At 33.5% G+C, this 21408-nt stretch overlaps 2 protein-coding genes across 6 annotated transcripts; both read left to right on the top strand.

The window, feature by feature from the left end:
• Positions 1–7989: 7989 nt before the first annotated feature.
• On the top strand, positions 7990–12013 carry ELO1 (Paxneb protein-like protein). 4 transcript variants are annotated; one of them, XM_088212825.1, is made up of 9 exons: positions 7990–8362; positions 8569–8682; positions 9072–9298; positions 9404–9479; positions 9644–9800; positions 10147–10225; positions 10508–10667; positions 10758–10849; positions 11502–12013. In XM_088212825.1, the coding sequence occupies exons 2-9, from the start codon at positions 8643–8645 to the stop codon at positions 11667–11669; spliced, it is 999 nt and encodes a 332-aa protein (XP_088068951.1). In that variant the 5' UTR covers positions 7990–8362; positions 8569–8642; the 3' UTR covers positions 11670–12013. The 4 variants fall into 4 exon arrangements, with proteins under 4 accessions (XP_088068951.1, XP_088068950.1, XP_088068949.1 ...); XM_088212824.1 differs by having other exon boundaries at positions 7991–8268; XM_088212823.1 differs by having other exon boundaries at positions 7993–8362; positions 8569–8735.
• A 615-nt stretch (positions 12014–12628) lies between these two features.
• On the top strand, positions 12629–20400 carry ATH9 (ABC2 homolog 9). Of its 2 annotated transcripts, XM_022048569.2 has the most exons (12): positions 12629–12955; positions 13387–13541; positions 13690–13815; positions 14001–14096; positions 14230–14330; positions 14529–14565; positions 14936–15154; positions 15602–15713; positions 18587–18678; positions 18781–18960; positions 19201–19314; positions 19860–20400. In XM_022048569.2, exons 1-12 carry the CDS (start codon positions 12772–12774, stop codon positions 20064–20066), a joined length of 1623 nt encoding a protein of 540 aa, XP_021904261.1. In that variant the 5' UTR covers positions 12629–12771; the 3' UTR covers positions 20067–20400. The 2 variants fall into 2 exon arrangements, with proteins under 2 accessions (XP_021904261.1, XP_088068947.1); XM_088212821.1 differs by lacking the exon at positions 12629–12955 and having other exon boundaries at positions 13408–13541; positions 13640–13815.
• The last annotated feature ends 1008 nt before the right edge of the window (positions 20401–21408 follow it).

Here is a 21408-nt window from a genome sequence, read left to right as displayed (position 1 = left end):
ATGGTAAATTGATGACTAATAATCGATAATTGTGTGTTTTGTAAAAAAATTAGAAAAACTATAAAAATATTACAAGTCACTAGTGGAGCTAGAACTGTTTAGTTCACATTTGTCCTGATTCCCTGTTTATTTTCATATATTGCATAACTTACTTATTATTATATTGTGCATGTTTAAATTGATAGTTTCTATGGTCTTCTTGATTATCTGGTTTATTTGGTTCTTCATGCATTGTTCATTTGGTTATCTGGTTACTCGGTTATTGGTTATGATAAACTATATCGTTTACTTAAATGTCGTTAAAATTGATTAGTGAATATGAAATGAAATGTTGGTATGCTTTAGTGGTTATTTGGATGATGAGAATCTAAATAAATGAAATCTTACTGGGCATCCTGAGAAATGATAGACGGACCCGGTACATAGGAACCCTACTATGGGCATTACTTTAGTTGGACGAAACTGAGAAGTCTCATACCAGATGAATTTTAGGAGATATGGTTCACCCTCATACCGAACGGAGTATTGAGAAGACGAACTGACCTCTTCAAAATAGAATGCCCCTGCAAATGTAGGTGAGTTTAGTCTCTTGTACCTCTCAATGTGGCTTGATTCCATCATGAATGGAACTGGATCTCATATAAAAGGAACTAGATGGTGCTGGAGAGGAACCGGGTGGCCCTGTGGCAGTACCGGATGATATGGTGAAGGCATTAGATTGTACTGTTGCGATACTGGATAATGCAGTGGAGGCACCAAATTGTACTGTGGTGGTACTGGATAGTTCGATGGAGGAGTAGGGTCGTACCGGGGTGGCTCCAGATCTTCTCGCTGTAAGGGTAGCTCAAATTATGGTAGCCGGGGAGAGTTAGACAGCTTCCTCATTTCCTCCCCGCCCTGCAGGGTAGAGATGAATCTCTCCAGCATCTCGAAGAGTTGGTCAAAATCCTCTCAAAGTGAGTCATCCCGGGCTGCTCGGTTTAGTAGAGATCTTTCTCTCCTCATTTCTTGTACTTGCATTTCACAAGAAAATATTGAATGATAATTTTGTATTTTGTGTTTTTAAGTCTTTATGTAAGGAATGGTTCCGATGAACACGGCTCTGGTACCAACTGAAACATCTAAGAACTAGAAGGGAAATAAATTCATAAATTTAATGCGGAAGTGTATAATAACGTTAGAGTTTACATTCGTTACACATAAATTATCGGACAAGGTATGAGGTATGAGGACGATCTCGTTCACCCTCATACCGGACGAGATATCGATGGATGATATTTTTGGCGTTCATACCGGACAGAGTATGGGGATGGCCATATAATTGACAAGTTTAGATATTAAATTCACACGTAAGGGAACATCCTTATAGACCCCCAGAGGTACCAATAAGTAAATAAAAAATGGAAAGTTGTTATTTTTACTCACTTGTATAAGAAATCATAATGTTATTTGAGTTATTGTCTTTATAAGTTGATTTTGAAAATCTCATAACGGTAAGTTTGTAATAAATAATTTTTCTTGTGACAAATAAACTTACTTAAATTAAGAGCTCAATTAGTCGTTTTATGTTTTGTTACCAACCTTCAATTTCTGTATCGGTGAGTAGTATGATATTCTTATTGGGTTAGTGTAGCTCACCCCTATTAACCATTTCAGATCAAGAAGATCAAGACCCACATCCTGATCAGCAGGAGGGCTGTAAATAAGTGTCATCCGAATCCCATCAAGAGCTAATGGAGGTTTACCTCCCTACAATATTTATTTACTATTTTCATATGTTTATTTCGTTTTTTTATGAACCGCTATAAAATAGACATTTCTGTAACCTTATGCCCATCTCTTAGGATATCCAGCAAGACAACCATTTATTATTGACATCAGCAATCAATTTCCTATTTGTATATTAATTTCACGTTTCACAATCAACCGTAAATCACGCAAAACAAGTTATATATGTATCAAAGAAACACAACTAAATTATTTAATTATTTCAATATATTATCATGTATTTAAAGTTATACAAATAAATAATCAGTTAAACATGACAAATAAATAATTAACCGGTTCTGCCTCCATCAGTGACCTGTAATTATTCCCAAAATTTTCTAAATTCCATAGAATACTATATTATTGATTTTTAAGCTTCAATTCTATAACAGAAAATAAAGTGAGAGATTCTTACCCGAATTAGTGTCTGAAATACCGTACTTTCTACCGCATCTCCTAGCAGTCTTTGAATTTCTTAAATTTTCATGCAAAGATTAAACACGCCCTACATACCTAAAAATACCTCAAAAATCTAAAATTGGTGTTAAAAATTCTTTTCGACTAATTTCAGGATTTCAACACGGCAGCGCTGCCGAAGAGTATCGCCACTCGCGGTGGTGGTTTGCCTCAACCTAGCTATTTTCGATCGGTTTAGGCCAGTTTCGGTAGATTTTACGCATATTTCTGTGAAAAAACACGTTAGAGAGCCTCGGTTGGTCGAAAAAATCAGAAAACTGAAACCTACTGGTGGTGGAATTTCTGGGTACGATGGCTCCGCCGACTCTCATTTGTAGCTGGGATTCCTCATTCGGTCAACCTGCAGAAAATAGAACAATGAACACAGCGATAGAAAAATTACATGAAACAAGAACCGAAAAATGGCTCATCGGAAGAGGTTGCAGGTTTTGGGCCGCGACGGCCCCGTTAGGCTGTACTTGCGATTTTCAGCTCACCCGCCGTTTGTTTTGCTCGGATATGGCCACAAGGGTGCTCGGAATTGAATTTTGAGCTGATAGGAGAATTTTTACCTTTTTTGACGGTCGGAGATGGCTCCGATGCGGCAGCGGTCGGCGATCGGCTTCTTTCTCCAGTGTCTCGTCCTTCTTCTCCAGTGGGGGAGAGGGGGGGGTTGGCGGTTAGGGTTCAGATTTTGTGTAATGCAAAATATTTATATTCATCCCACGTTAATATGTACTGTCCATCGCGATCGATCTCGTCCGTCCAATCGCGCCTAAGAAGGAAACGAATATGGACCATTCATCGCATTTGATCTCGATCATTCGATCACGCATAAGGAAAAAACGAATTTGAACTTTTCATCGCGTTTGATCTCGACCGTTCGATCGCGCCTAAGGGGGAAGCGGATCCGGACCATCCATGTGCGCGGGATCGATCCTGGGCCATCCGATCGTGGGGCACGCAGATCGTCAGCATGGCCTCCCGCGGGGCGCTAATGTCAACGCGTCTGGCCACGCGGCGTGCTTTGGTTCATCGAGGTTGCTGAGTGGGCAGTCCCACGTGGCCAAAAATTTCTCTAATTGCACTTTGATTCTTTGTTTTTAATTTTTCTTTCAAAAACACCATTTAAACTCAAATTTTCATCAATTCTTCCCAAAATTATTTTTAATTTTGTCATCAATTCGTTTTTTTTCTAAAAAATTCAATTAAATTAAAATAAAATAAAAATTTTAATTATTATATATATTCATAATCCGTAAAAATTATCCCGGATCAATTTTTGGGTATGGGTATTATATGTGTAAACTTCATTTTCTTCAAATGTCGAAGGTGCTTTGGGAAGTATTCTGTATTGAAGGCCATTAAGAATTATTCCCAATTGACTGAAACGGATAAGGTGGCCTGTTTGAGCTGCCATCAGCGACCTGCCTCTCCCACAAACATGTAGATGATAAGTACAAGCTTCTGTTTAGGAACGACCCCAAGAGTCGCGAAGGTCTTCTCTGTCTTAACTAACTAATACTCGGCCTCTTTGAAAGAGGATGCCCTTATAAAGGTAGATAGGTTTAGTCATTTGTACCTTTTAATATAGTCTGGGTCTATCATAAGTGGAACTGAGTCCGTAGAAGAGGGACTGGATTGTGCTGTGGAGGGACTGAGTGGCTTTGTGGCGGTGCCAAATGATATGGTGGGAGTATCATATTGTACTGTGGTGGTGCCGGGTGATACGGTAGAGGAGCAGGATTGTACCGGGGTGGCTCTGGATCTTCCAACTGTAAGCGTGGCTCAAATTATGGCAGCAGGGGAGGGTGAAACAGCTCCCATCCTATTCTCTCAGACCTGCTGGGCAGAGATGAGTCTCTCCAGCATCTCAAATAGTTTATCAACATTCTCTTGTAGCGAACCATCCCGGATTGTTCAATTTAGTGGGAGTCTTCCTCTACTCATATCCTTTTACCTGCATTTCACAGTGAATGGTTGAGCGATAGTTTGAATTTTGTATTTTTAAGTTTTCGTATAAAAAATGGTTCTGAAAAACGAGACTCTGATACCAACTGTAAAATTTATTATCTACGAGGAATTTCCAACTGTAATTTCCTTTAAAGTTCTGAATCTTTATATTTGTTGATCAATTAATTTTTCGTACAATAAAATTCTATTTCACAAGTGAACAAATTAGTAAATAACACATTCATAGCCCATTACAATGTTTAACTCGGAAGAAATAAAATTTAATAAACGTTTATTGGTTGTATTACAAAATACCTTGTAGAAGATTAGCATATTCTATAGTTCTTTATTGGGTGTATGCCGCGGAAATTAATAATGGAAGATGGTTGTGCGAGAAGTACTCTCCATGTAAGTTGCTTTTGTGAATAATTATGGTAGCTAGAGAAGATACAAAACTGTAACACATAATGACAAAGAGCAATATATGACATATACAATATATTTGGTGTTGGTATTTTATGTTATTTAATTATGGTAAATTTTATAAATATCAAATTTGAAGTTGTGGGTAAATACATCTTTTATTATTATAATAATTATTTATTAACGGTATATTATTATTATTATTATTTTGATTGGTATAAAAAAAATATTGTACTTATAAATTTTTGCTCGCTGAGAGTAACATGTTATTAGCATAATTTATTATTTTTTATAAATATTACATTGTGTTGAATTTTGATTAAATTTTAACTCGTTCGTTATAAATTAAAAATATAATAAAAATGAGATATAAACTTTAATATAATTAAAATTATAGGTACTTGTAATTCATCAATTGATAAAGTAAAATACAAATTTATAATATTGTTAATTAAAGTATGCATAAAATCAATTATTTATACATCAAATATACAAAATTATAAGTAATATTTACGTATTGAATGATCGATATCCAATAATTGAATGATGATATAATAAGTTTAGAGAAAACCAGAAAGCATACGATTACGGTTACTCTTTTGTGAAGTTATCATAGCTATAATGTTGATACATACTGTTACATCATTCAGCTTGCTTTTAACAATTATATTGAATGATTTTAAATAATTATTTGTTAAAACATTTTACCCACTTGCATTCCATGTAATTAGTGAATTGAATCTTAATAATTCAATTAAAGTTAACCAGTAATTAACTTAACCCAATTCAGGTTCTATCTACAAAAGCTTTATAGATTTTTTTTTTTTTTTTAAAAAGTAATTTATTAGATATTAAAATTATTTTATGATTACACTAAGATTTTTACCACAGTAACTAAAAGTAAATTTTTGTGGCAACATTTATCACATGAAATTTTAATTATAAACTTGATTGGTACAATGAACCCAAAAAATCATATCACGTAATTATAAATAACAATACAATTTTCTTATAAAGATTCTATAAATTACTTAAAATATATGTTGGGTTATCTTTTTTTTTTTTTTTGTTGCTTGAATTTTATTGAGGGATTGACTATTGAGAATAGCAGCCTAATTTTAATAAATTGTTGGTCAAAACTCAGGTGGGCTTGAATTCATATTCTTAATTATTTTAATTAATTTAAGTATATAGACATGTAATATATATATATATATATATATTTGTATGTATATATTTTGAATTCTTCTTGATCAAGCGGTCAAGCAAACAAGATCATGTGTCAGCATGGAATAGAGCCGCCTTTGGACGGGCTATGAAGAGTCCAAGATCGCACATTGCAAGCCACTCCCTCTCTAATTTCTAGAATTGCACCATGTGTGAGCCATGCATATTATAATGGGTGGAGCATGTTGTGATACACATATTATTTACGTACATACACACACACATATATATTATATAACAATATTTCGATTTCAGTTACATTTTAAATGAAGATATATAAATATAAATATAAATATATATGTCTAAGTACATTGTATAAATATATTATTAAATATTATATTCATTAGTATGAATATATATTTTGTACTTTTTATCATATGAATTTAATTTTATAAATATTAAAATAAAAAGATTAATCTCCGTATCTTGAACCATTTTTTGTAATTCTATAATTATTTAGATTTTTTTTTATTTCAATTTCGTGAGTTGTATAATAAAACTGTGACATTACCAATATTTTAAATAATAATAATATTTTAATTTGAAATTAATCAAATCTTTATTTAAATAACGTATTTTTTTCATTCAACAATAAATAAAAAATATAAATTAATAACTATATAATTGAAGACTCCTGTGAATTCAATTCAATCACACATTAAATTTGTAATATAATATTAAATCTCTCTCTCTCTCTCTCTCTCTATATATATATATATATATATATATAAACTAGATAATTAAGAAGTCATAAAGGAATTACTAACTATAGTCAAAATATATTTTTTGGTAAATTTCCTATTGTTAATTAATTATTATTTTTTTAAAAAAACATGATACGTAATCTATAAGGTACACGTTTTTCTTTTTTCTTTTTTCTTTTTTTTTTTCAAAATTTGGCTAACTATAATATTGAGATGGAATTATAAAGTACAAACAAAATTAACGTTTTCAAATAAGAAACCATATTGAAGCTTCCACTCCAAATTACCCAAAAACAACAAAATAAGTACCAACATTTATCCACCACGTATTTTATTATATAAATTATGGCAAATATTAAATCATAATTAACTTGTTATTCCATAAATAATAATAATTAATTTATGTAATATTAATAGACAAAAGAAAATTATAAAAAAAAACAAAAAAAATGGGTTCCTTAATCAAGTGTCTAAACGGAATAAGGATTAAGTCTATATAATTATAATTAGGTGAATAATTAAATAATTAAGAAAGGGTTTTTGATTTTGCGTTGTACTCTTTCTAGAAAAGTAAGACATGACAATACCTTTTTTTTTTTATAAAATTTTTAATTTGTAATGGAAGGACTTATCTTGTAAGATATTTTTAATATTAATATTGTTTTTCAAATATTGATACTAATTTTTTTTTTCTTTCCATTATAATAATTTGTACATAAATTTATATTATAAGATTTTACTTATCCAATTCGGGCCCATTAAATTTTATATTATAAGATTTTAGGCATGCGAAGTGGTGTGTTGTGTATTACCATCAATTGCCATTTAGGAGTAAACCTTTTTTTTTTTTTGAAGTCTAAATATCTCATGTTTCTTTACATTTTTTTAGTGTATATATGCTTTGATCATCAGATTCAATACATCATCTTTTGGATATTGATCACCCATCTTATTATTATTATTAATTCTATGATGACATCATAAGAAATTAGATATTTATTTATTTTATTTATCATAAATTAAATTATTTATATAATCGATCACTAATTTTATTTAAGAACTAAAAAAAAAAAAAATTTATTTTGAGAATTACATGTGATTAAAAAAATAAGATGTGTGATCCTGACAAGTGTGATAATCGTGTGTACAGGTATAAATATATATGTATTAAATTAAATATAGAAATATTGATGTATAATGTGTAGGTACACTATAAGAGGTATAAATACACAAACCATATTAGGGTTTTCTTGGAGTAGTTGTCTGTTTGATCTCTCTTGCATATTTTCTTGTATTTGCTGCTCATTTTTCTTGTAGATCCACGCAAATCATGACAATAGTTATAGGGTGTTATCTTGCATTACAAGATATATATATATATATATATATGCACACACACACACACGCACTTATATGTATATCTATACGAGGGTTTAGGATGTTTTTAATTTTTTTTATTTAGTTGGTTGTAGTGAAATGGGCCATAAAGAGATGCTGTTACAGAATTCATAAGCGATAATACACTATAAATGGGAATTCAAATACTCCTAAAGAGGTCAGAACCGCGATGTGATTTAATATGGGCCCGAATACAGGATCCTAACAATTAAAACGCACCGTATGGTTGCCGAACTATATACGGTGCGTTTTACGTTGAGGCGAAGCTGGCCTGTCTCCGAAATTCTGTTCTCTCCGCAGAACTACTGAACTAGCTTTTGATCGTAGGAGAGAAGACAAGGTAAGATTCAAGGCTCTGAACCTAACTAAGATTTGAATGTGATGTTTGGTTCCCGAAAAAGAGGAAGCAGAGAATATTATCATACCTTGGCCGGGTAAAATCAGTCTCGTGACATTGTTGGTTTGTGTTATGACGATTATAATTTACATTGCACGATAAATGCTCGATGAAATGCCTGTTAGTATTCACAACTCGTAGCAGAGAACTTTCGATAACCCATAAGAAACCATGTTGTTTAAATCGTGATCAAGCCTTATTTGTAAGTTAAAAAGCTAATTGTTGCAGTTTTTTGAATTCTAGAGAGTGATATTCCGAGAAGAAAAAGGAATCTGCCATGGCTGCTACGAGGATTCGGGGAAGCAGCTTTTCTCGTAATGTGTCGGCTGCACCCGCCTGCCAGACGCCAGGGCTCAAGTATGGTCCTAATGGGACGACCTTTGTCTCATCTGGGATTCCTGACCTTGATAGTAATTTTCTGCATTTTCAATTTAATTGTTTCTTCTTAAAGTTGAATTGAGTATTGATGAGTAAGATTGCTTTTACAACTTTATGTGAAGTTTGCAGTTTAGATTTTTGTGTTCTTGCAGGGTGTTTTTGGAGAGATTATAAACCATCTGAAGTAAAAGCTATACCCAACAGTTCTTTAAAGATGTTGTACTATCTTATAAACTATTTGTTATTTACTAAATGTGTGATATAATTTTTTAACGTGCCATCAGAGAGTTTACATTGTCACCTTTTGAAAAAGATAAAGCTAGCCAAACATTCCCTTAGAGCTGAAACTTATTGTCTTTTATATGTAGAGATACTAGGTGGAGGGTTTCCTCTGGGAAGCCTTGTCATGGTGATGGAAGATCCAGAAGCACCTCATCACATGCTTTTGTTACGGAATTTCATGTCTCAAGGACTTGTTCATGGGCAGCCTCTTCTTTACGCTAGTCCGTCCAAAGACCCAAGAGGGTTTTTGGGTACTTTGCCAAGCCCTGCCTTATCGAAAGAAGATAAGTCGCGTGAGCGTGATTTGGATCAGGTGCATTTCATCTTCAGTTCCTCGTGCCTGTCATTTGCAAGTTATTTGATTTGCCAACATGGGTGAATGTTAAGAATTCAGTAGTATTTCTGCAAAACATTGTAGGAGAAGGGGTTGAGAATTGCCTGGCAGTACAGAAAGTATTTTGGTGAAAATCAGCAGAACTTCGATGTTCAAAGAGGTAAGCTTGTCTAGAAATCTCTTAACTATTGTATACTCGTAAATTGTACAAATTATGTATGTTACTTTTTGGTTTATATCAAGCTCAAAAGATAAAACTGTTTCTAAATGGTATTATGTTACATGGCTCTTGAGCTACAAGTCTCATGAAACCTTGTCATACAGACGCCAAGCACGAATATTGCAATGACTTTGACTTGCGAAAGCCCCTAGAGAGGCACTTTCTTAGTGGGCAGCGTATAGATTGTGTTAGCATCCAAGATTCACCAAATCTTGTTTCTCTTCGGGAACGTATTTCCTCTTTTTTGGCTCAATTTCCAAGGTATGATCATATGCTTCCTTAAGATATTTATTCATGCTTTGAATTGAAAGCTATGTTGCTCGTCTTCAGTATGCCTTGCTTGCTTTCCCCTGCCCCCGCTTTCTTCCCTCAGCCATGGTTGTTTTGTTTCCTTTCCCTTTTTCTTTTCCTCTTTTCTCCCTCAAGTTTCTCATTAGATTTTATATGTTCTATGTCGCTGTTAACTGACTTTGTTAGATGCTCTTTGTAGTATTGCTGCTGTAATGCTTATTATTAAATTGGTCCATATAGTGAGATTTTTTTCCAGTTCATAATTTACTCACTTTTATGCCCTTTTTTCTTGCCTTCTTCTGGAAACATGCTGCAGAAATGATGAGAGCATCTCAGGAGTTGGTCGAATTGCCATTCAGTCATTTTGTGCATCACAATGTGAATACACCAACAAGGTCAGTTATGATTGCATTTTGCTCTTGAATTCTTAATAGCTTGAGCCTCTGTTTTAAAGTTTCTTATCTTCCATATTTATCTTGAATTGTCATAAATTATTGCTCTTTTCCGTTTGAGAAACATTCTTGAAATCTGTTTTCACTTTCCACACAATCGACATTCCTGTTGCATTTTCTTCTCATTTAGAACCCATTTTGATAATAGTTCTGCTCTATGTAGATTTGTTTTGCTGTGCTAGCTCCAATATTGACTTCTGACCATAAATTTATTAACTTTTGCAGGAATGGGATATTCTTTCGTTCATTAGATTTCTGAAAAGCATGTTATCATCTTCAAATTGTGTTGCCATTGTAACCTTTCCGCCTTCCCTTCTTTCAGCATCCTTGTCTAAACGATTGCAGCACATGGCAGACACCTTACTTTCTGTCAAAGCAATTCCAGGTTTACTGTCAAATTGCAGCTCGTCCATCTGTTTTCATTTTTGGTCTCGATTGCATGTAACTATAGTTCTTAATGGATGCTTCTCCTCAGATGAAGACAAAGAGTTGGCGAAACTCCTAACTGGTTACCAAGATATGGTTGGCTTCCTCAACGTACATAAAGTAGCACGGATCAACACACAGGTACCAAGAAAACCAATCTTTGCTTCAATTTTTTGTTTACGGTACATATTCCAGAAAGAACACCAGTTGTTGTACATTTTGGGCAAATTGCAATTTCATTTCTATGGTTTGACCTAATTGTAGTCCTATCTCTGTGTTTTTTTTTATAACAGTTCAGTATCTTGTGGTTTGTTTTTTCGTCATTATACACAAAATACTTACTATTATCTTGTAATTTTATTTGCTTCAATTGTGATTTAGTTAGCTTTGAACTTCAATGAATACTTGTTTAGAAATTCAAACAAATGTAAGTGTCATCTAAAGACTAACAGTTTTATGCAAAAAGATAAAATATCAACTGTCAAGATATTGAATTATCAGAAAAAATTACATATAAATGAATTATAATGAGGTCAAATCAGAAGAGTTAAAAATGTAGTTTTACCTAAAGTTTTTCAAAACAAAGATGAGATTAAGAAAAAGAAAAAGATCAATACCTTCTGTAAATACTTTTATATTCGAGTTTGTATCCTCTTAGTACTTTGAATGTATTACCATATTTCTTTATGCAGAGTAAAAAATTAAGAAAAAGGAACTTTTGAAACTCAAAATTTGCGGAAGGTACAACTGTTTTACTTGTTATGTTCATTGGTTTGCTTGAATTTGTCAACAGGTGCCTGTAATTCTCGAAGCAACAACTTTTTCATTCAAGTTACACAAGCGCAGGTATTTGGGTTTAGAATGTCTGAATCAGGCTCCAGTTGATGGCTCAAGTGGGACATCATATGGGACATCCAGCACTTGCTCTGGATCATCCAAGGGTGGAACTCTTGATTTTTAACATGCTGCAATTAATATTATGACGAGTTTAGCTTGTCGAACTCAGGCATGTAAACTAGCTGACTGTGAGAAATAGTTTCAACACTTAGCTGCAATAGGATTTGGTGTTTCCAATATCTGATCAGCAACAAAAATGGCCGGTGCCCGCTGGTAACCATTCTCATACTGACTTCTAGCTTTGGTTTCCAGTTTCCTTTGGATGTTTCCATGTACAGTATAGGAGGGTGGAAGTTTAGGGAGTGATTCTGAAACAGGTCCAAGCTCTCACCGGTAGTGATTTCATGGTTTATTTCATTCTTGCTTGCAGATAGAACTTTAAGCAGATACGTTTCATTTTCTTGATAAGATCTCTACTTGATAATTTTTTTTTTTTTTTTGAAATTTGGCGGTATGACATAGAAAAAGATATCTTATTTCATTAAATTTTTAAAAATTAGTTATTTAGTAATTAAAAATTAGTTATAATTTTTATGTCTCATATGTAATTGAATTATAATTTATTACTTGATACATAATTAAAATAAACTTTATTTATATTAAAATTTTGTAATATTATTTGTATTCTTTATAGTTAATGAATGAATTATAAAAATTTCTAATTTGAGTTGGAGATCGAATTAAATTGAAATTAAAATATTATTTTTTATTCAAAATTTTACCATATTCATTTTGTTTCCCCCTTCGGACATGTATTAATTAGTTACGAGAAAAGACATCGTATCTGAAAATGACTATCAATTTTTAAATCTAAAAATTAGTGAGAATAGTTTGAAAAAATTAAATTAAATCTAATGGTTTAATTTCTAAAATTTGAAAAATAAAAATAGTGAAAAAATATAACAAATAAAAATTAAAAAAGAATATTAAATTTAATATTTATTTATTTTAACATTAACAATTGAGAATTAGACAAACTAATTATTTTAATTTCACAATAAAACCCAATTCACGTTCTCGGACTCTCAGATTCCAAAAATATAGGATTTAGTTCCCTCCTTGATCTACCTTGTTTTTTGGGCCGAGAATTACGCTTTTCTGTTCGTGCGTTGAACTGCTTTCGTGTTTTTGCGTCTTCCTCCTCTCTGTTCTTCCTAGCAGCAGAGATGAGCACACGATCCCTGTGGCGCGCCCGAGCCAGGCTGGCCGCGGCCACCACAGCGATTTGTGCCGGAGCTGGAGCAGCCGCCGTTGCTTCCTCCGAGGATCCAGCTACCACTCTGAAGCTCTGCACTGCCGTTCCCGTCCGCCTTTATCGGGACGCCTTGACCGCCGCTTCTATTGTTTTTGGTATATAACAACGCTGCACAAGATAATTTTTGCGCTTTAAATTTGAATGCTATGAGCTTCTGGTCAATTATAGCTTTTGTTTTTCCCTTTCTGGAGTTAATTTGTCAGATTATGTTTGCTTCATAGTGATGGTTCTGTAATAGGTGAAGAATTTATCGGAACTCTTGCTTTTGTTCTAAACAAGAAATTAAGGATGCTCTGTGTTCATAGAATATGAATCGTATTGACAATAAGATACTTTAAGGAACATGTAGTTGATGGATTGCCCATCATTTTTTAGTTTACAACTACTGGAAGAGGCTTTTTTTGGTGCATTGTGAAGAATATGTTTTTGTCTGTCGTTATATGCGTTCTTTTCATATAAGTGTGAATATGTAGCGGGTTATTGGAGCCGAGTGTTGTGATCATGCTGTTTGAATGCGCATTATTAGATTATCAATACTCTTTATGGGGTTTGCCGGAAGGAAGTGGCGAGAGGTTAAAAGTCAAACATGAAGTTCACCTGAGGTCAGCACGGAAACTTCAAGAACTTTGTTTCAAAAATGGAGGAATATATATAAAGCTTGGTCAACATCTAGGACAGCTGGTATGCATTTGTTCTGCTTCCTTAATTATCTAAAGCAGGGAAATGGGTTTCTATTGTGTTAAGTTTGAAAGGAGTTTTATGTAATTGCCTTTATTCAGTTGTTGGCAACTTAGCATGAAGCAATGGACTTCTGTTTTTCGGTATGTAGGAATACTTGGTACCTCAAGAGTATGTCCAGGTAATGAGGGAGAGCATGCTGAATAAGTGTCCTGTTTCATCATATGATCAAGTGTGTGAAGTATTCAAGAAAGAGCTTGGGGAGACACCGGATAAAGTATGTATTATTTTTATTTTTGTTTTTATTTTTGCAGCATATCATGGAATAACTATAATTAAGTTGCATCTATCCTTCTGATTTGAAAGCTAGCTGACTTCTGTTGTTCACATATTTCATGAGAAAAAAATTCTTTGAATTGAATTTTTATACTTGCTGCCTGATACAAGCCTTTCGATGTATAGGTTTTTAAAGAATTTGACCCTGCTCCTATAGCAAGTGCTTCCCTTGCACAAGTCCATGTTGCTCATACAAATGACGGCCAAAAAGTTGCTGTGAAGGTCTCAATATTGCCTTATTTACACCAAATTGGTTTATATTTTCTAGGTGGAACCACATTTATCACAAATATGCTTACTTAAATCTCCAATTTCTCATGAGACCTTTCATGTCCAAATATTTCTCAATATTCAGGTTCAACATGCTCACATGACAGATACAGCAGCTGCAGATCAAGCCACTGTGGAATTCATCGTAAATACTCTACATTGGTTTTTCCCTTCATTTGATTATAGGTACAATTATAACTGGTTTCATTTGCTACTTATTGTACCTAGATTGCCAAAAGTTATAAAATGCTTATGGTCATAAAATTGCTAACATTAAGTTTGCTGGTTCCTTTTTTTAAATCTGTATATGTCTATGTTTATGTTGTCTTAAGCTTGTTCTGAACTGCTATTTTAATTTTGAATTTCCTTGATTTGTATGTGCAGATGGTTGATTGATGAAATTCGTGAAAGCTTACCTAAGGCAAGTAGCTTTCCACATTCTTATTTGTCAGTTCATCTCTTTCCCTGGGCTTTTCATCTAATCTACACACACATGCATGTATGCACTGTATTCCAACTCAAAACAATTTGATGTTTTTCCTCTTTTTCATTAAAGATTGACCATCTCTCTTTCTTTTAAAGTAATTTCAGATATTCATCTTCTTTTAAATCAAATGCTGAGGATCACTATTTCTCCAATTATTTTCAGCATAATATCCTTTGACAACTGATTTTGGTTCTTAGAAGTTTATAATTTTGCTAGGCTACCTATTCTCCTTTATATCACATTAATACAATTTTATTTGCAGTAATTTTCAATAAAATTGATCAATCATAATTGTCACAATCAGGAACTAGATTTTTTTGTTGAGGCCAAAAACAGTCAGAAATGTATGGATAATTTTCGGAAGCTGTCTCCTCATCTTGCAGACTATGTTTATGCACCATCTGTATACTGGAATTTAAGTACCTCCAAGTTGTTAACCATGGAGTTCATAGATGGTGCTCAAGTGAATGATGTGAAGACAATTCAAAGACTTGGAATCCGACCTAATGAAGTCGCAAAGCTAGTAAGTCCATGAAATTGATATTTGCATAGTGAGCTTCCTTGCAATACTTTTATCATGACTTGGCTTGTAAAATTTAGGGTCACTTACTTTTTCCTTTCCAGAGATATATTAATTTGAAAGGTGGCCAGGTTTTTCAATATTACTATACCTAACATATTTTGGCCGTAGAATATTGGTCACTTTCTTTTTTTGGACCATGAAATGAGGAATGATATTTTGACTTCAAAGGTATACGATTCAAGGTGGCATATGATAGTCTGCCTATTGTTTTATTTGACAATGTTGATTATGTAATCAAGACAGAATTTGAAGTTGGGAAAAATGTTATAGTTCAATTTTAAGTTTGATATTTTATCTCAAAAAAGAAAGGATATAGACTTTATTATCAAATACTAACCTTTCAGAATAATAAAAAGATTGATTTTGATTTCCATTTCCCTCTTCCAGGTTAGTCAAGCCTTTGCTGAAATGATGTTTAAACATGGATTTGTGCATTGTGACCCACATGCTGCCAACTTGCTTGTTCGCCCATTGCCTTCTAGTAAAAGGAGCATACTAGGTAAGGGTTTTCCTTTGTTTTGGCATTTTCATCATCTCTTTGACACATTTTAAAGTTACTTTATTTTAAAACTATTTGTGTAAAAATCTAGAATTTAAATGAAAATAAGGTTATAAATTAAATGCGGAAACGTATAATAACGTTAGAGTTTACATTCCTTACACATAAATTAGCATGTTCAATAGGGTTACAGAAATATTTATTTCTCAGTGGTTCATAAAATAAAAAACGTAATAATATATGAAAATAGTAAATAAATATTGTAGAGATGTTAACCTCCACTAATTCTTGATAGGATCCAGAGGGACACCTACTCACAGTTCTCCTGCTGATCAGGATTTGAATTTTAGTTTTTTTGATCTGAAATGGTTAATAGGGGAGGAGGTGAGTTACACTAACCCAATAAGAATATCACACTATTCATCGATACAGAAACCAAATGTTGGTAAAAATTATAAAAACAACCAATGAACCTCTTAATTTAAGTAAATTCATTTAGTATAAGAAAAACTATTTATTGCATGCTTATCGTTGCAAAATTTTCAAAACCGATGTATAGAGACAATAACTCGAATAACATTATGATCTCATATTCAAGTGAGTAAAAACAACAATTTTCCCTTTTTATTTTGCTTATTGGTATCCCTAGGAGTTCATAGGGGTGTCCCACTACGCGCGAACCTAATATCTAAATTTGTCAACTAACCGACTGTTCTCATACCCTGTCCGGTATGAGCGCAAAAAATACTATCTCTTGATACCCCGTTCGGAATGAGGGTGAATCGGGCCGTCCTCATATCCCGTCCGGTATGAGGATGAATCGGGTCGTTCCCATAACCCGTCCGGTATGAGCACCAAAAATACCATCTCTTGATATCCCGTCCGGTATGAGGTAACTTTCACGGTAGGGTTCCCTATGTATTCGGTCTGTCCACCATCTTTCAGGATATCCAGTAAAACAACCATTCATTAATTCATATAACCAAACAATTTCCATTTGCATATTATTTTCAAATTTCACAAATCAACCATAAATTACGCAAGGAAAGTGATATATGCATCAAGAAAGCACAACTAAATCATTTAACAATTCCAATATATTATCATGTTTTAAAGCTGTAAATTCAAATAATCAATTAAATAGGAAAAATAAATAACTAATCAGTTCCTGCTCAATTAGTGACTTGTAATTATTCTCAATTTTTTTTTTAAATTTCACAAAATGCTATATTATTGATTATTAAGTTTCAATTCCATAACAGAGAATAGGGTGAAGGATTCTTACCCGAATTGGTATTCGAAACACCGAACTTTCTACTGCACCTATTAGTGGTTCCCGAGTTTTTTGAATTTTCCTGTGGAAATTAAAACATGCTTCACGTACCTAAAAATAGGGTGAAAGATTCTTACCCGAATTAGTGTTCGAAACACCGAACATTCTACTGCGCCTACTGGTGGTTCCCAAGTTTCTTGAATTTTTCTGTGGAGATTAAAACATGCTTCACGTATATAAAAATATCCAAAAAATCCAAAATTAGTATTAAAAATTCTTTTGGGCCAATTTTGGGATTCCAGCATGACGGCACCGCCTTGCTCCGGCGATAGCACCTCCGCTTGTGGCGGTAATTTGTCTCAGTTTGACCGGTTTTTGCCGGTTTTGGTCGGTTTCGGCCGACTTTATACATATTCCTGCGAAAAAATACGTTAAGGAGTCTCGGTTGGCTAAAGAAATCATAAAACGGAAACCTACCAGTGGTGGAGTTTTCTGGGTGAGGCGGCTTCGCCGGCTCACCTTTGCGGCTAAGATTTTTTTCTTCGATCAACTTGTAAAAAACAGAATATGAACATAACGGTGGAAAAATCGCACGAAATGGGAAACGGGAAGTGGCTCATCGGAGGAGGTTGCAGGTTTTCCCGCGGCGGCTCCACCGGGCTTTGCCCGCGGTTTCCAGCTCACCCACTGTTTTGTTCCGATATGGCCACAGGGGTGCTCGTAATTGAATTCCGAGCGGGTAGGAGAATTTTTACTTTTTTTAGCTATCAGAGGTGGCTCCGGTGCAACGGCGGTCGGCGGTTGGCTCCCTTATACGGCGACTGATTCTTCTTATCCGGCAGGAGGCTGGCGGATAAGGTTCGGGTTCAGTGTGATGCAAAATATTTATACCCATATCGCGTTAATTTGGGCCGCTCATCGCGTTTAATCTCGACCGTCCGATCTCGCCTAAAGGGGAAACATATCCGAACCGTCTACGTGTGCGGGATTGCTTCTGGGTCGTCCGATCGCGGGGCACGCAGATAGCTAGTGTGGCCTCCTACGTGGCGCGAGTTAGCGTGCTTTGCCATACAGCGTGCTCCGATTCGTCGAGGCTGCTGACTGGACAGTTGTGTGTGACCAAATTTTTCTTATTTGCATTTTGACTCTCAGTTTCTGATTTTTCTTTCAAAAACATCATTCGAACCCAAAATTTTCACAATTTTTTTCCAAAATTGTTTTCAGTCTCATCTTTAATTTATTTTTTTCAAAATATAACAAAATTTTTCCCGAGTCAATTTTCCGAACTCAGATATTACAATTTGAATCAGAGCAAAGATGGTGTTGAATCCTTTTCTTTTGTTAGTTTAGACCAACCATCTATGAGAAAATGCGTCCATCTAAGCTGTTCATGGCAGCTAGAAGCTCTCTCATTGACATTTCTACATTTCAGCTGCCTTTAACTTGAGTTTTGTAAGTTGTAACGGCAATGCAGTTATACTGTATAGTTTCATCATGTTTTTATGCGAACGGTGTCCAATTGGGATTTAGAAAGGCCACTTAGGACTAGTTATGCATTCTTTCACCATTTTAATATTTTGAATATTCTCTCTTTTTTCAGGCATGAGAAAGCCTCAGTTGATACTTCTAGATCATGGTCTATACAAGGAACTAGATTTCACCACAAGATTTAACTATGCTGCACTATGGAAGGTATTTAATTGCTTCCTGTAAAAGTTTCTCTTAGTTCATGATGTGCTTATGTTTTCTTGTCATCAGCAACTCTACTTTTATTTGTCGTTTAAAATGTTACAGGGTTTGATATTTGCTGATGCTAATGCGATAAAGGAAAATAGTGTGAAATTGGGTGCTGGGGAGGATCTATATGCGCTATTTGCTGGGATTCTTACCATGAGGCCCTGGAATAGGGTTGTTGACCCTGCTGTTGATCATTTAGTCATACAAGGCACTGATAGTGATTGTTCTGAATTACAGGTGAAAATCCATTGAATAGATGGTGCTTGTAAGCTTTGGTTATTTTAATATTTATGCCAGAGAAAGACTTTATGCTCTTACTAATGATTTCCTTCACCTGTTGCTTTTACTATCATTGGTATCCAGCCATGGAAATTATATGAAGTAAAGACTGTCTTTAATTTATTGTTATTTGGATGTGATGGATGATTGCTAGAAGGTTTTCAGTCTTTTGACACGATGACTTTCTCTCTTTGGCAGATGTATGCATCTCAGTATTTCCCTCAAATTACAGAGCTTCTTAGAAGATTGCCCCGTGTAATTCTGTTAATGTTGAAGACAAATGACTGTCTGCGGTCCGTTAACAATGCACTGGTACTTTTCTATTGCTTCACCTCTTTTTTTGCCATTGATTTCTGTTCTGCCTTTCTTGACCTTTGAGATTCCACATGGAAACATGTCCTGGCTGTTTAACAGCACAAAATGAGACTGGTCTAAATTTTAATTTTATGGAATATGAATGAGGATATAATACAAGGATGATAGGCATTTGAATAAAAAAAATTCTAAATTAATTTTATTCTAATTCAAATTATGTATTTTTGTGATTCATTAATGGACTAGTAGGCATAAGCAGTTTTTATTGGGAAATTGAAAAAGTGAAAATTACTTAATTATTTATTTAATGTATAAACTATGATTAAGTATATTTTAGAAATTGAATGGAATATAATAAATATGAATGAAGCCCAACGCAGATGTATTTGACTCAAATACTAGAGTGAAAAAATTAGGTGCAGATGGCTTATTAGTGCTTTAATTGGGAGCATTCTTGGGTATTCTCTGGATGAAGCTTGGTTTTCATTTTCTCCATTGGGAAAAAGATTTGGACTCTTTTTGCTGAAATGATTTGTGAACAGTTGCAGGGTTCTTCTCTCGAAACATTCTTGATCATTGGAAAAGTTTCGTCCGAGGCAGTTGTGGAGGCAAAAATGTTACAGAATAAATCTTTATTATGTTGGCTAAACATCTGGGCAGGAGAGATGGTATTGGAAGCTAGACTTTTTATAATGCGGATGCTTTTATGGCTCTTACAACTTAGGAAAGCTTTGAGATGGCGAAAATGAGAAACAAAGACAAAAACTTTTCATATATACAGAGAGTTCCTTTTTCGTTATTGCTCCTCATTTTTTTCGAACCCCACATGAGACTCTCATAATCTTTGTCTCCGTGGTTCAGAACTTTCTTCTGCTTGCAGGATGGTTGAGGAAACGGACCATCAGCGCAAGGTATTTCTTCAATAGACAAATATGAAATTGTATTTTCCACTCTTGTTTGCATACAAAGGTTCTTACATTTTTTCTATAGAGTTTTACTCAAAAGGTGTAAAATTCTTTGCGTGGGGTAAAATAATGAATTGTGTAAAACATTAATTTGGTAATAAATGAAAACCTTTAGAGACGACTCTGTCTATAACTCATTGATTTGCTTGCGTTGAAACTAGAATGGAATGATTGTAATTCAGGGATGTTGTAGTAAGCTTGAGTCTATAATATTTGATATTTGAAAAGAAATAATTGTTGGAAATTATAATTAACTATCAGAATATTAATAATCACAAGTAAAATTGTGAACTTAGTTTACGAAAATATTATATTTGTATTCAATATTTCTTGTTACTTGAAATTAATCCTATGAGTCTATTAGTTACGTATCTTATCTTCACATATGTTTATGTTAGTAGCAATATGGGTGGTTGGGTGAGGGAAGTAATTGTGTAAGTATTTGAGTTCACCTTACTCCAATGTTATATAACTTAAAGTTTGTTAGTTGTTCTTAATTCTCCAGATTGGTTCATATAATTAAAAAAATTATTATTTATTTTTAAAATTATTTATTTATGAAAATAAATGGAGATGGAACCCATAAATTTGTACTTTCTAAACTATGATGAAACTTCTTAAAAAGAAAGTGAAAAAAAAAAAAACCAATTTAATTCCTCTATTTTATTAAATCTCTACTTCAAACTAGTACTCCTCTCAGAAAGAAAAAACAAAAAAACGAACATGTGTAAAATTTAATGTGGAATTAAAATAAAATATTTTAAAATTTTTGTTAAAATTAATAAATCTTAAAATATTAAGTTTGAGTTCTATGCATAATTTCATATGAATTTAATTTTTTATCATCCAAGTACTATTCTCATAATGATATAATTAAAATAAGTGTGTATTTTAAGCTTATTTTAAATATACCCTTAAAAATAATGTTATACATATATATATATATATATAAACATAATACTTTCAAAAATACCCTTAAATTTTGGAGCAATTTTATTTTTGGCACGAATAAATCATGAATTTCAGATAGAAATGGAGTACAAAGATGAGTCGTTTTTCAAAACAATTTATTATGGTGAGGTTGATTTTGATTTTTCTCATTTAAATTGTTGTAAAGTCAGGGCTC

This window comes from Carica papaya, chromosome 2 (assembly GCF_054855325.1).
Source record: "Carica papaya isolate Zhongbai chromosome 2, ASM5485532v1, whole genome shotgun sequence".
NCBI lineage: Eukaryota > Viridiplantae > Streptophyta > Magnoliopsida > Brassicales > Caricaceae > Carica > Carica papaya.
This window is presented reverse-complemented; position numbering and strand designations above follow the sequence as displayed.

Bases quoted from the DNA above. Each gene is read 5' to 3' on its own strand.
- ELO1 (XM_088212823.1), top strand. From the start codon at position 8,603: ATGGCTGCTACGAGGATTCGGGGAAGCAGCTTTTCTCGTAATGTGTCG. The intron at 8,736-9,071 runs GTAATTTTCTGC...TTTTATATGTAG, and splicing joins TGGGATTCCTGACCTTGATA to AGATACTAGGTGGAGGGTTT. The intron at 10,850-11,501 runs GTACCAAGAAAA...ATTTGTCAACAG, and splicing joins TAGCACGGATCAACACACAG to GTGCCTGTAATTCTCGAAGC.
- ATH9 (XM_022048569.2), top strand. From the start codon at position 12,772: ATGAGCACACGATCCCTGTGGCGCGCCCGAGCCAGGCTGGCCGCGGCC. The intron at 15,714-18,586 runs GTAAGGGTTTTC...CTCTTTTTTCAG, and splicing joins TAGTAAAAGGAGCATACTAG to GCATGAGAAAGCCTCAGTTG. The intron at 18,679-18,780 runs GTATTTAATTGC...AAAATGTTACAG, and splicing joins ACTATGCTGCACTATGGAAG to GGTTTGATATTTGCTGATGC.